The sequence below is a fragment of the Accipiter gentilis genome, chromosome 21 (assembly GCF_929443795.1).
Source record: "Accipiter gentilis chromosome 21, bAccGen1.1, whole genome shotgun sequence".
In the NCBI taxonomy this organism is placed as follows: domain Eukaryota; kingdom Metazoa; phylum Chordata; class Aves; order Accipitriformes; family Accipitridae; genus Astur; species Astur gentilis.
This window is the reverse complement of record NC_064900.1, coordinates 25,839,022-25,854,882: the sequence shown is the minus strand read 5'-3', so window position 1 is coordinate 25,854,882 and position 15,861 is coordinate 25,839,022. Positions and strand designations below refer to the sequence as shown.

Sequence of the window (15,861 nt, the reverse complement as noted above, 5' to 3'; positions counted from 1 at the left end):
CTAATTTAGGTAGGAAAACACAAGCCAAGGCTTTGGCATTCTAGAGCTGGAGGACCACTGGGCAAACACAACAGTGTATTTTATAGCTCAAGAACATATACAGTATTTCAGAACATTTATTCAACATTCAGCAAACCTCTCCCAGGAGCAATACACATAGAGTTCTTTCATTGGCAAGAACAAGAGGAAATCATATAACTGCATTTATTCTCATTCTTTTTATCTTCTATGTACTGTATGTCAGCACACTGGTAGAATGTGAATATAAGTTTTAGTTTGGTTGTCAGTATTATTCAGTTGAACCACAGGTCAGAGAATGCTACTAACACATCTAGACAGTTTAACCATGTACAGCTTGAACTAAGAATGTAATACTGTCCTATATAAGCACTGGATAAATTTAAGGTTTCAACTGCACCAACATTTTTTAGCTTGTTTCTGCAATTTGCCTTCATTTTCAATTTCTGATATAACAAGGTAATTTTAGGAACATTCCAAACATAAATGAAAGGCTACATTTGTAAATTTTGAACCAAGTATATTCTTTGTGGTTCAGAAAGATGACCTTTGACTTGAAATATTTAAGGAGGAGAGAAACTGCTTTGTTTTAATGCAAAATTATTAGAAAAAAATATTCTATAAATACTGTTATATTGCTCCAAAATGGAAATCACAGAGCAGGAAAATGGTAGACAGAGCCTCACGTAAACTTCCTCAATTCCAGGAAAGGTCAAGTCAGAGACTCAACCAGACCAGACATTCTCCTTCAGAACAAAAATAATGGAAGTACATAATTCCTTAATATACAGCAATTCCCTATAAACTGAGTGACTTACTATGTAATTAATTCCCTCAGTGGCATGATTACCGTATAGAGTTGTCAGTTGTTTTTTAAGCAACAGCTATGAATATGCAAACATCTGCAGGAAGACTGTATTTCTCTATTTGATTATATGGAGTAAAAATTCTGAATCAGCCAGCCAGAAAGATGGTATCTTACATACTTTAACCAGCACAGAGAAATTCTGCAGTTTATGTAAGGAAATTGAGAAGAAAATACTTGTTCAAATACTAAAAGCTCTGTAGAAAAAGCTTGTTATCTGCATGGTTACAAATAACATTACACTGTTCCCTTTTGCTTTCACCATTCCATCTAATTTATAGCTCTTGTTCCCACAGTAACTGACTTCCTTCATTGTCATACTGTAATTTTTCTCTACTCAACTTACTATTGTAATGAAACATGAAAATGGGAAAACAAAATGGGAAAATAGGCTCAATTTGTAGTTATAGACTACTTGCTCCATGTGAGGAAAAATATAAAAAAAGAGAAAAATAGGGAAAAAAGCCATTAGAAGTGGGAAAGAAAGAACTCCAAAGTATTCAGATATTTATTTCAGATTTCTACAAGCTCCACTGTATTTTGAGAAATACTGGACAGAGTCCAAATATAGTCAAGAAGGGCTACAGGCAGCCATTATGATCAAAACAAAATTGAAAATTTTAGCAGGGATTATGTATGAAAATTTAGGCCTGATGAGATGAGTTACCTGTCAGCACATTAATTGTTTTTTTCTTTGTGTGTTTGTTGTTTTTTTTTTAATTTAAAATTTAGAATTTCCATTTCTCTCTTATTACCTTGGAAAATAGCAATTCCTTCCAATTCCACAGGAATCTAGAATTAATCTATCTCTAAATTAGTTTTCTGCTTACAAAATGATTAGCCAGACAATACATATTTACATATTTTAGATATTAAAGGCTGATTTACCTTGTCACCTTCAGAGAAAGTTATCCCATCGATGGCCCTTTTCCAAGTAATCTCTGGGATAGGTTCTCCTTCTGCTTCACAGGTGAGGGTGGCTTTCCCATTCTCAAATGTGGTTTCGTTTTTAAGTTGTATTATTTGAGGCTGTACTGTTAAAAATACAAACTACATTATTCAACCTGCACAAAGAACATCATGTCAAAACCTTTTAAGCTACTTTTTTTTTTTTTTTTTGTTAAAGCACATTCATGGTTTTTTAGTTAGAATTAACTAAAGGTTTAATGTTACTATCTATCAAAACAATCAACTTTTCCAAGTTGCACAACAACCATTTCTGTACGTCTGATGACCTGGACTCCTGGTTTGGCATGGCTGCCACCTCCAAGGCTGCCTGCTCCCTTGCTGGGCTAGTGTGGGATGGCTCCTGGCTGACAAGGCCCCTGCCCTTGTGGCTGTGTTCGCGTGCTTGGCACCTGGCTTATACTGTCCCTTCAGGACCAGCCAGCACCTACTACTCTTTGGCACTTCAGGAATGAAGCAAAGATTCAATGATTCCATGATGATCCTGCACCTGGGCAGGAATAACTCCATGCACCAGTGCAGGCTGGGTTCTGACTTGGCTGGAAAGCAGCTCTGCAGAGAGGTTCCAGAAAGTTCTGGTGGACAAGAAGTTGACGATGAGCTAGCGATTAACCCTTAATTAGAGAAGGCTCCTGGGATCTTAGCTATGTGTATAAATACCTGATAGAGGTGAGTGCAGATAGAGCCAGAATCTTCTCAGTGGTGCCCGGTGACAGGACAAGAGGCAATGGGCACAAATTGAAACACAGGAAGAGGAAAAACCTTTTTTACTGAGAGGGTGACTGAACAGCAGAACAAGCTGCCCAGGAGACTGAGTTCTCCATCCTTGACAATATTAAAAACCCACCTAGACATGGTCCCTAGACACCTGCTCTGGCTGACCCTGCTCTGACCAGGGGCTTGGACTAGATGGTCTCCAGAGGTGCCTTCCTGCCTCAGGCACTCTTTGATTCTATGATAATCTGTGTTTGTCTTCAAATACAAATTATTCAGAAAAAATAAAGAATTATTAATATTCTTGGACTTTGATCTTTAGCAATATCTAACTGCCTTACATTAATTACTGAATTTAACAAAATCCCCTGATAACAAACATATTGTACTGGTATTAACACTATTAAGAACTGAAGAGTCCTCTGATAGAAAGCTATTCATCCTTACTTTCCAAGTAAATCGGTGGTAAGATACATTATAAAAATTCCAGATATTGTTTGCATTCTTCAAATCATTCCACTTTATAGCCACAAGTACACAGCAACTACAGCTCTCAATCTATACTGTACCTTGTCAATTATTTATATATGCAATATGATTTCTGATTACATGTCAACACTTTTATTTAGAGGATTTATCTGTACAGTATCATACAAGAACTCTGTTGTAGAACTATGCATAGAATAGTACTCTCTTCCATGGCGTTCAAGTATCTTCATAAAAAATGTTTCGATCTTATATATTCATTCATATTGTTGTGGTTTAACCCCAGCCAGCAACTAAGCACCATGCAGCCGCTCACTCACTCCCTCCCATCCAGTGGGATGGGGGAGAAAATCGGGGAAAAAAAGTAAACCTCCTGGGTTGAGATAAGAACGGTTTAATAGAACAGAAAAGAAGAAACTATAATGATAATGATAACAGTAATAAAATGACAACAGTAGTAATAAAAGGATTGGAATGTACAAATGATGCACAGGGCAATAGCTCACCACCCGCCGACCGACACCCCGCCAGTCCCCGAGCAGTGATTCCCTGCCCCCACTTCCCAGTTCCTAAACTAGATGGGACGTCCCATGGTATGGAATACACCGTTGGCCAGTTTGGGTCAGGTGCCTTGGTTGTGTCCTGTGCCAACTTCTTGTGCCCTGGCTGGGCAGGAGAAGCTGAAAAATCCTTGACTTAGTCTAAACACTACTGAGCAACAACTGAAAACATCAGTGTTATCAACATTCTTCGCATACTGAACTCAAAACATAGCACTGTACCAGCTACTAGGAAGACAGTTAACTCTATCCCAGCTGAAACCAGGACACATATATAATCATTAATAAGTTTCTCTGAACCTATCCACTTTACACATCGAATGAGATACTCTTCCCACTGGAAAACATAGCATGTAATGATGTAATAAGAATATGATTCAATATGTTTACACCCAAAAGAGGTGAATTAAGTTTACATGACTGAATAAAATTTTGGCAGCTCTTAACATTGACTTTGTCAACATTAAGTACATTCATTGAAAATAATGTATTTTCTATGTAGTTTTCCTGAGTTTTGCTTTTGAGGAAGCACTACTATAGTATATTCTATAAGAAGCAGAAAATAAACAGAGGTAACCTATTTTCTAATGGGGTTACTACAGTATATGCTATGCAGAAGAGTAATATTGGCTTATGTTAGTGGATCAAAAGGGAAAAGAGGGTCATTCAGGTTGGAAGGGACTCCAGGAGATCATCTTGACCAGCCTCCTTATCAACACAGGGTCAACAGACCCTGTTCAAATAAGATTGCTCAGGGATTTGTTGAGCATTACCTTGAAGAATGCCAAGAACAGAGACTGCACAGCCTTTCTCACCAGCCTGTTGCAGTGCTTGGCTGTCCTCATGGTGAAGAATGTTTTCCTTATGTCTAGTCTCCTTTTTCATTTTATGACCACTGTTTCATTTATGACCATTGTCTCACAGATGCTGCATTCAGCATCACCAAGAAAAATAATAAAACCAGGTTCAAACTTGCTATATCCAGACACATCACCTACCTCTCTTTTATCCATTTCTACCACAGCATTCTTGGTCTCACTTCTGATTTCTTATCTCCATAGTCCTTCTCTTGCTTGTCTACTGTCTGTTCACCCTTGACTATTACAAATAAACTATTGTGTGTTTACTGCATAGAGATGAAAAACAAGTAATATTTTACCTAAGAAAGCACTGAACTAATATCCTGCTTCATTAAGATATAATCTATGGTGAGGGACATAATGTGCAGAAAGACAATACCCTGAGTGATCAGGGGCCCTTGAAATGTCAACTAGATCCATTTTTATTGGATGCAGGAGAAGGTAGTAAGCAAAGCATTACAGCAGGACTTCAATTTGGCTGAGAAAAGCTGAAACTCTCTTCAGTTGTGTAACAAGGGATGTCAGTTGAAAGAACTACAAAAAGGAATTTGAGATAAAAGATAACTGTTAAACTTCAAAATAATTTCAGTTATTACTCTCACTTTCAGGATCTTCCAAATACCTATGAAATATTTTACCTTGGTACTCAGGTACTCTATTTCTATAGCCATGTCTCCTGGCCACAATATAATTTGTTCTTTCCTTCCTTTCCTTTGATAAAATATCATTCCTGGAAACAAGGAAAGAGCTGTGGCACTCATAAAAAAAGCGTCACACATAGTATTTTATGGCAGAAAATTGAAAATTTTGAAATTACATTAGTTCCATCAGAACAAGAGGATTTCCCCATCTGGACAACATGACAAACAATATGATCTGCTCAAGATGATGCATGTTCTAAAACATATAACAGATACTCTTTAATTTTTAATCTTAGACTTATAGTCTAAATTTCTTCAAGGCCTTCTTCAAACGATTCACTACAAGACAAAAAGTTTTTGCTTGACATTTTAGACATGAGCAGCTGACATTTAAAGGAATAAGCACTGATTAATCACCAAATATATATAGCTGACTGTTATTACTAGGAAGAAGAAGAGAGCTCATATGGGTGATATTATTTAGTTGCTTCATTTAATTGCTTCATTTTTGTAGGTCACAAGTCATAACTTGCTATTGACCAGAAGTTTTTACACTGTTTGACTACTTTTCTAATGACATTTTGGACATTGGAAAATATTAAAATACTTTTGTGTACATGCAATTAACAATATTTATTTGAGAATGCCAAGACTAGTATTGACAGAAATATTGAAACAGTTGATTCCCGGCCACCGCCTACACCCAATCCCCAACTGACAAGGTCATTCTCAAACTGAATAGGTATTTGCTTGCCATGCTCTAGCAAATATGAAAAACAAGAAAATACAGGGTCCTGGAATGTAGATCCAGGAAGCCTTCAGGTTTTTGTTTGTTTCTTCAGTCAAGAATATTGAAATATTTGTATCATAATATACTTAAAAAATTGTAAACTGAATGACCAGACTGAAAAGAAAGAAGGCTTGAATATAGAAAGGAGTTGCTTAAGCTCCATTAAAATTATTTTATTTGGAAGGTAAGAAACTGCTTATTACTAGACATGCTTTTTTTTTTTTTTTTTTTTTTTTTTTTTAAATATTAACACAGTGATGCTGTCAAATAAAGAAATAACATTTACTGGTTGGAAAGTTTGCTCTCTGAGCAGAGCAGGGTGGTGTTAAGTTCTCTAACACCTCCCCAATAAACATGTTTCTTTCAGATTCTTTCCTTGGTCTCTTCTGGATTTGTCGCAGACAAGGGCCAAGTTCATTGCTGTGTACCTAGAGACTGCTCAAAAATCTTAAGAAGAACACGGATAGCAATCTAAGGGTCTAGATTTGTTATTGGTTGCTTACAACCAGTTTATTGGAAAAGGTATACAATGTATTGAATTCATAGAGTTCTACCCATATCTTTGACAAAAGAGTTTGATCAGGCTTGGGAAGCAGCACATATATAAAGCTTGAGATAGTCTCGTCAAAAGAACTGCTTTAAACAGCTTGTTATTAACACAAAAATGGATTTACTGGTGAGAGGCGAGGTATATGTCTATATTGCTACCTGACAGGATCTCTTGATTAATATGACACATGAGGAATCATACTCTTATGCTATCTTCTTGCACAGCCACATTTGAATCAGATAGCAAAACTACAACCCTGTTGTCCTGGAAACTGTTGGTACAATTTGAATTTAATAAACGAGCTAGAGATCAACAAGGAAATATCTAAGAAACAGATACCTGAAATTTGATTCCTGACATAATAAGGATTCACACACACACCAGTATGAAGTGTTGACTTGATTTAGTGCATAATAAACCTGAATCTTTGTACATGTTAAAATGGTATTACTACTTCACACTCAAAGGGATTTAAGACTTGTATTCTGAGAGAACTGGCATCACTGCCTGTATAGATTGCATAATTTTTATTCTAAAAAGTAGAAGTGCTCCAAACAGGTAAGGACGTGAGAGGGAGGAAGAAGGAATATATAAAATGTATGAACTTTTGACACTACATCTTTAATTGATGAATTACACTTTGTGAATCTGCAGTTGGTATACTTCATAGTATCTGGGATGAGCAGGCATAGATAGTTCCATAGACAGAACCATGGGAAACCCTTTCTAGAGATATCGGTGAATTTAAGTAAAGAGCTGCCATATTATATTAAATAATATCTTAGGGGAAAAAAAAAACCAACCACTAAAAACCATACCAAAACACATATTAATCTACTTATTAAGCTCAAAGGAAAACTAAATACATGTGCTCCAGGCACTCTAAATGCAAAAGGAATGCAGTCATTAAGCCCGAAAATAATGGAAAACTTTAGGCAACCTCTCACAGCAATCTTATTATAGACTCGCTGCAGCCTCTTTGGTTCCAAGATGTATGGCTTTTGAGGGCCTAAATTAACCTAAACATTTTTAATTTTAACATTTGGAACACATCTAAGAGGGATAAGACAGGGTAGGTCCATTACATTTCCTCTCATCTGCCTGATGACAGATAATAAATTAATAATAGCATTTACTTTCCTCAATAAACAGTAAAAGTTACATTGAACACGGCTGCAAAAACTTTCCTGCTATATGAGATTCAGATTATACTTACAAACACATCTAGAAAATAAAAATAGTATGTGCTTAAACTATACAATAATTAAAGGGTCTTTTGTAATGCTTCTTGAAGTATTTTTCCCTCATTTGACTTTCATGAAATGAATTGTCAGAAACTACTGAAATGCCAATTAAATATTTTTTATAAGCTCAGACTACCCTCTCATTGATTATGTAGGTAAACCACCTAAAACCTAGAGAACTTCAAATTAACTTATGCTAGAACTCATTGCAATTTTTCTACCAGTTTTGATTAAAGAAAAAATATTTTTTCTCTTTCTAGAAATAGAAATAATTAGACACAGAAATCTCTCTTTCTATGGCACATGTATAGAGGAGAGAAAACTTGTTGAAAACCTCAACTGTTTATTCATCATCAAATGGCAGAATCAAACATTTGAGTGATTAAGGACTGGAAATGAGCGACTAAAGAACAACCCAAATAAGTACATAAAAACTATCCTCAGAATATAAGCACTATTCTTACAAAGCATGAATACGTCTTTAAATAAAGCTAATTTTGTTTCATTTAGCCTGATTAGATTTTTTATTACACAGTAAATGAACAGTACTGCCATCACTCTGGAGAAGGAATGATGAAGAAATGAATGTTTAGGTCTGAGAAAGTAAGATGGTACAGGAAGGCTTTAAGTTATTGAATTTTCCTTGACTGCTTTTAAATCAACTGCTTGTAATTATGGTATTTTGGAAATTTTTGTTGGGGTGCTCACTGCTGTAAAAACGTTGTATTTCATAATTCAAAATGCTAATTACATGTATCTAAACACACATATTTATAACTAATTACATCACAAAACAAATCAAAGAAAACAATGAAACTGAATAGTATGGGTGAAGAGATACATAAAGTTAGCTAACAAGCAGAGACAAATACTAAAAATATTTTTAAAGAATTCAAGGAAGCACACCTATGGTTTCAAGCTGTTCGGAAGGACTAAACATAAATTAATTTGTTTCAAAGACCTCAGTACAAGTCCTAAGCATTAATATGGGTGAGATCTTTTAGGTAGTACAGAGGGAGCTATAGCAGGTAATAGGATGACAGACGCAGATTACCAAATCATGATCAGCAAGAAATCCTCTGAGGGCAACAGGGCTTTCTTTACTCTTTTATGTCTTATTAGGTAAAGCAGATAAAGAGCACTAACAAAGATGAAGAATTGGGGAGAGCAGGGTGTGTGCCTATGGGTTTCTATGGATGTGTCAGTGTTGCAGAAAAACTGTCAGAGTAAGAATTTGATATGAGTACAAAATAGCTTTTTTAGCACTGATATTGAAAACAAAAAAAAAATTAACAAAAAAAAATCTTAAGTCACGCATGGAAACTAAATATATGCAGCTGTTAGAGGGCACTAAGATGGGCACGTCCATTCAAAAGCGCAGAGTACTAGAAATTTTAAATGCTGAATGTTATAATGTTACTGTTATTTTTATTGCATTATGGTTACATTACTGTTATTACAAGTTTCAACCCTGCCAGAGCCCTGTTGTAGCAGAAACAATAGTCATTGCCCCAGGGAGTTTGCACTCTAAATTAAAATTAAAGATAACAGGTATGTGAGGCAACCAAACTAAAGGAGTAGGAAAGAATAATGTAATTTAATAGGTCATTTTAACACAAATTGGCTGTTTGTGTACTATTTAGCTACAATAATCAGCTATCTGCCTTGCCATTTTCACATTGCAGTTTTCTGAATACATTTAAGGGGAAGAAAAGTATAGTAAGTTGTTGTCTGTGTATATGACTGGGAGTTTAATCTGTGTGAAAGAGACAAAAGAAAAAGTGAAGTTCTTTGTAGGAGAATATACAATGCTGCTCCACATTTTCAGAGTTAAAGTAGAGGTGAACTTTGTAAAGGCAATATTAGACTAAAATTACACTGAGCTTTAGAGATTACAAATAAGGCAGGAGGCTTAATTTATTATACTATTCCCTAAACTCAAACTAACAGTACACAGATTATTATAATCTAATTTAAATATATCCAATAGTAAAGCACATAGGAAAAATAACTCTAAATATACATACTCGATGATGTGCTCTAAATTAGCTATAATCACTCAGGAAAGAGACCTGGGAGACACTGTAGACAGTTCTGTGGAAACACCAGTTCAGTACTCGGGGAGAGCCAGAGAGGCAAGCAGGATGTGAGAGAAGGCACTGAGATCAAAGCAGCAGCAGCAGCAGCAGCAGCAGCACTGTGCTGCTGAACAGCCAGGTTCCCCCCACAACGGAATCTTGCATGCCATTCTTGCCTTGCCATTTCACAAACAGGGGATTGTAACCAGAAGGGTACAGGAATACATGGTTCAGAGATTCATAACAGTTTCCACAGTAGGAGAAGCTAAATAGACTGGAACCTTGCAGCTTGGAAAACTAATGAACTAATAAGACAGAAAACTACATTTGAGGTAAAGAACATATGGAATTATTCTTCACTTTTTACCTTAAAATGAGAATTATCACTCAAAGAAATGAATAGGCTCCAAACTTAAACATAAGTAATAATTTTTTGTGCAAGAGAAATAGTTTAAGGAATTCAGGAGTTTACGATATTGTAGAAACAAAAAAGGATGTGTAGGTTCAAAACAGATTAAACAAACTCATAGTATCTACTAAATCATTTGGATTTAGCTTTCCAAGGAGTCCCCAGAATAGCGGCTGTTAAAAGATGGAAGAATGTATACAGGAAATACTTACTCTTACATCTGGTGTATCCTTTTCCCTATTCCCTACATTCAAAAGTTATGTTGCCCTAGGCAAAAACTACGTAAATTTCAGCCATACTTAAATTACTCAAATAACATGCAAAATTATTTCTGCTGAAACGTCCCTAAACTCATATCAGAACTAGCAAATCTTTTCTTTCTTTCATTTTTTATTTTTTTGTTTTCAATTTTAGCTATAGAATTGAATTAAATGTTTTTGTTTTCTACAAAAAAGTTCAAGATGTTGTACATCTTGAGGCTGGGATGAAATTTAGAATTGTATTTAATCTTCTTTCCTTTGGAAAGTAATTGAGAATAACTTTCAAGTACCTCAGAACAACAAAATAGCCCAATGGTTAGGCACCCCATCTGGAGTATGGAGCACTTGAGACAGCACAGCATGGAGGGCTGTGAAGAGTTTCTCAAATATGAAAGACAGTGGAAAGCATACAGACACAGCTAACCTGTTCACTTGACACCATGGCTTCAGCCTCAGGCTCCCAGATCCCAAATGACAGTATTATACAACCCAACGGCTCTGCTCCTTTAGTGCAAGTTATCAGATTACCCTCTCCTGTCAGAACTGTTTCACTTTGTATACATTACTATTAGTTTTAACTGGGACTTAAATTTAACTTCCCATGGTCCTAAGTACGTGCTTTAGCTATTCAAATACAAACGGTCTTTTTCTCTACTACAAGCTAAAGTTAATGTAAAAAGCCCTAACACAGGACTTTTTTTGTAGGTTTTTCATTAAGTAAGCTAAAGCCTTGATCCTGCACAATGATTCTGAAGGAGGTTTTCTACATTCTCACAGATGCGTACTCTCACTAGGTTATAGCTATACAAAACTTCAAAGAAATTATCAGTTCTATGTAAAGAAGAGAATCATGAACACAGATGGTGTGGTAGAGCACAGAAAAATAACAGGTTTCATGTTATTACTTTTATCCTTTGAAACTCACATCAGACAATATTTTTGTGACTACATCTGCAATCATGCACTTAAAAAAATAAAAATCAAGAAAGAAAAACAAATTAAAAATCAGGAACACCTCTGCATGGTTTCTTATCTAAAAAAAAACAAAAACAAACAAACAAACAAACAAACAAAAAAAAAAAAACAAACAAAAAAAACCTGCTTGAAAGTCCAAATAACCTGGTTTTTTCCCCTTCCAGAATTTTGCCCTCTTTCTCCTCTTGGTTTTCTTGCAAGCAACCAACTTTTAAAGGATAACTAGAGTGAATTAACAATTTAATACTCCATTGTACTGCATCTGAATAGCAGAAAAGCAAATGCCAGATAGCCTTTTTCAAAATTAAATTCAGGTGTAAAGGTTAAAGTAGCCAACAGGGAGGAAAAAGCTGTAAAATTATACAGAGAATGGTTTGCTGAATCAGTAGACACCTTGCAGTGTTGGAACAGTATTCCACTGAAAATTGTGAATTATGATCTCAGTTCCCTACTGTTTACATTTAAAATGGAAGGATGGAACACACTATGCAGTACTTACCAAAAACTTGAAGGTATGTCTGTTTTTTATCATTTCCTGCTTTGTTTTTAGCATTACAGATATAAGCACCTGCATCAATATTTTTTATATCACTTATTGTTAGTTCTGTATTGCTTCCTCTCAGCATATATTTTTCATTTTCTTCAATAAGTTCACCATTCCTAAAAAAATAAGAATGATGTATAAATCAACCAGTAGATTCCAAACTCTGAAACAGTGTGCTATGGAAGCATCAATATCTTGAAAATAATCTTTGAGGGAAGAGACTGCTATTATGCTAGCCTAAAAAATGCATTGACTCACGTGGAATAAATTGGCAGTGTGTATAGAAGGGAGTTGATTTTAGCATGACAAAAATTGTTCTGCAGGATCACAGTGGTTTTTTCATAAGAATGTGCACAAACTAGACACAAGGAAAGCATTCTGAATTGCATTTTGATGTTCAAGACCCCAGCTTCACAATTTTATTGTCAGGTTCTAAAAGATATATATATTAAGAATGCTACAATATCTTTATTCTTAAATATTCAATATTGATTCAATGTTAGAAAAATGCTTGTGAATAGAAATCTAACATACGGCTTACACTCAGGGAAGGATAGAAGGAAATTGGTTAGACAAATACGTGTATGTGAGAAACATTTCAAAGAATATTTTCTAAGTGTAACTGTTGCAGTTCACATTAATAACAATGCACCAACTTAAATGTTTTAAACTACATACACGTAAAGCCCATTGGCACATAAAGAACCCTTCCAAATTGTTTCCTCTCAGTTGTGGTTGGCTAGTCACAACTTAGTAAGCAGGCATGTCTCCAGATGTTAGAATGAGCTCTGACCAGATGGTACAGAACTAATAAAACCTGTGAACAATTCTGAGGGCTGATCAAGGCTTGACCAGTCTATTTGAGCACCCTGGCATACACACAGTTATCAAAACAGCTTCTTTTTCAAGAGTGCAATTTTAACTTTTTTTTTTTTTTTTTTTAACTTCTTATTCTGCCTACTTTGCTCTAGGCTTCTTTTGATTTCATTTCTGTTGAATCGTCAACAGCCCCTTCTCCTAAGCATGTACATAAAAATTGCCTGATTTTCATAAGCATTGATAATCCTGCTGACAATGCCAACTTCTTGAAAACAATTTGTAAAATGAAACCAATATGCATTACTGAAATATTCTATTATATTCTGTTCAATATACCTAGTTTAGGACACCTAGTTTTATTTCAAGATCTAAGCAACAACAATTTTCACTTTCTTCTCATGTAATGCTAATAACTACATATATTTCATATTTTCTAAAACAATACTTTCCCTAAAAGTGAGAATACTTCTTTCTTGGGAGCATAAATATCTGTTAATAGGTTTCCCCATGGCACCTATATAGCTTGAATTTTAGTAATATTTTTGTAAATAACTCTAGTCAACTTAGCTATCCACTGCAAGATATTATTGTGATACTTGTTCAACTCCTTTCCAAAGCAAATCATAGAAATCGTTTTGCAGAAAAGGTCTAATTTTCCACATAGGTGGTTTCACAAAAAAAACCAACCAAACAAACAAACCAAAAAAAAAAAAAAAAACAACCAAAAAAACCAAACCCACACCAATCCTAGTGATTTCTGTTAGGAAATAAAAGTCTATATTCAAGGTCAGAAGTAGTTTCCAAATGCCCGTTATCACAAACATCACGTATATCTATGACAATTTCTAAGCAGAAATGAGATTATGAGCATTTCTCTGGACCCTCTAGCAAACGGGAGAAATTCAGATTAATGCTGATATTGGAGAACAGGAAAATATGAATAACACATTAAAACCAGATTATTTCTTTTGTTAGATAATTCTAAATCCTGTCAGTAAAGATAAGGGGATTGATCCAGCTAAACTTTAATAGTGTAAAATATCTCCACACATGTAAACAATAATCATGTTTTCAGTAGGACTATTCACATGAGTAAAGATTTCCAGTTCATAACCTGTACATTTGGATCTTTGTCTTTCATTCCTGGCTAATTTAATTCTATTAGCATATTGCTTCTCTGAAGGTTATGCTTTACACTAATGTAATATCAGCTTCAATAGAGATATCAATTAAGTGGTGAAAGAATTAGATTCTCTCAGTCCATGAAATATCAACAAAGTACATATGCACATTAAATAGAGCAGCAACTAAACCTTGTTAACCTTTCTTCTTGACTAGGTATTTCAAACTAATTTGTAAGTGAACTAAAGCATTTTTTTTGAGAAAGATTGACACACTAGTTCAGATGCCTCCATTTTACATTGATAAAATCTCAAACATTGTCAGCACCTGGAAATGAAAAAGGGACAACGTAAATAGTTAAAGTTATTACCACATTAGCTTCTGTCTTAAAGAGTTTAAAGCTTGAAACTACTGTTTTGTCCAGCATCTTGTTTACAGTAAACACGGAGGGATATACAAACCACCTTAATTCTACTGTCATTTGATTTTTAAAATATAGCCATTTTTCATGCCCTACCTGAAGTTGACCTGTTAAATCAGTTCATTGCAATCCGAGAAGAAAACAAGAAAAAAGAAAATCAAGATAATTTCTTTTTTAATTGACTAAAATATCAGTGGATTGTAAGGAAGGTAAGACTACACAATGATAGATCCAAATTATGCAGGCCTTGCCAAAGAAACTTCAATAGAGTGAATGAGAGAATAATTGGTGTAAGAGCCCATTTTAAAAGTCAACAAAGACACAAGAACACTGAACTGTGTATAAAACAGGTCCTTAATCTTGATGAACATTCTCAACAGGTATGGATATACTTTCTATACCATATAACAAAAATCTTCCAGCAGAGTGGAGTAGAAATCATTCCCACCCTTTTTATCAGAGCTTTTCCCCAGCTATCCAGAATGTTCAGTATAGTTTTGAATGTTTTACAATGAAACATTATTCTCTGTTACAATAGTTTGCATCTCACTAGCCTTTTTTCCTTAGCATAGCTATGTATTCAGAAAACAGACTTCCGTTCAGTCACTTTATTACACATACCTGAGGCAAATTAAGTAAAATAGCTGAACTCACATGGATAAACAGTACAGTTGGGAATAAAACTGAACACGAATCCTATAACTTGCTGTAACCAAAGGTTGTAACCCTTCCAAAATCAGCATTAACACTTAATCAAATTCAGGATGTAATTCCACTTGTTTATTGAAAAAGAAACACATACAACTGAGGTTAATATCAACTTACATTCAGCATCAGAAAGTATGCTAAACAGGATGAAATTTGGAATACGACACCTTGGCCATTAATTCTGATAAATGGATTCAGTTAGGTTCTCAATGGATGACAAGCATATTAACATTAAATAAATCAGTTTTGATAGACTTTCCTACTGCTGACAATGCTTTCTAGATTTTTCTGAAAATCAAGAATGATTATGTTGATCTAGTTTTCCTATGCTCAGTCTAGTTTCTAAAGAAAAAGCATCTGAAATATTCTAGAAAACTAAGATCTTTATCTTGACATATCTGCAAGATAAGTCCAAGGACAAGGAGAAAATATCAGTTGATTCTGAATCCTTTTAATTGGCTACCTATATGTGAGTGAAAAGGGACCTGAACAGTTCAGGACAGAGATTTCAGAAATTTGATGCAGAAATTTAGTACTAGAATACAATTTAGAATCAAATTTGCTTCCTCTAGAAAAAATAATTTAGCTCCCCCATCTTTTTTCCCTGTTTGTATATCAATAATAATATCCTGTCACAGATACCAGGGGCCTTTTCCACCTACTACTTTACAACCTCTCACTGTCAGCAAATAAAAAAGCAAGAATATTTTCTATTGCCAAGAATTTAGAGCCTAATAAGACAAAATAAAAAGTGAATGAAATGGGAAAAAAAACACAAACCCAAACAAACAAACAAACAAAAACAGGGAAGGGAGGCACATAAGCCAATAT

The 15,861-nt window shown here is 34.9% G+C and overlaps 1 protein-coding gene across 1 annotated transcript in view; it reads right to left on the bottom strand.

The window, feature by feature from the left end:
* NCAM2 (neural cell adhesion molecule 2) overlaps window positions 1–15,861 on the bottom strand; it is a 322,614-nt gene that overhangs the window by 104,627 nt on the left and 202,126 nt on the right. Inside the window, exons 7-8 of the mRNA XM_049824891.1 lie at window positions 11,916–12,076; window positions 1,772–1,917 (exon numbers count right to left, since the gene is read on the bottom strand). Coding sequence (XP_049680848.1) covers window positions 1,772–1,917; window positions 11,916–12,076 — 307 coding nt within the window. The remainder of the gene's footprint in view (window positions 1–1,771; window positions 1,918–11,915; window positions 12,077–15,861) is intronic.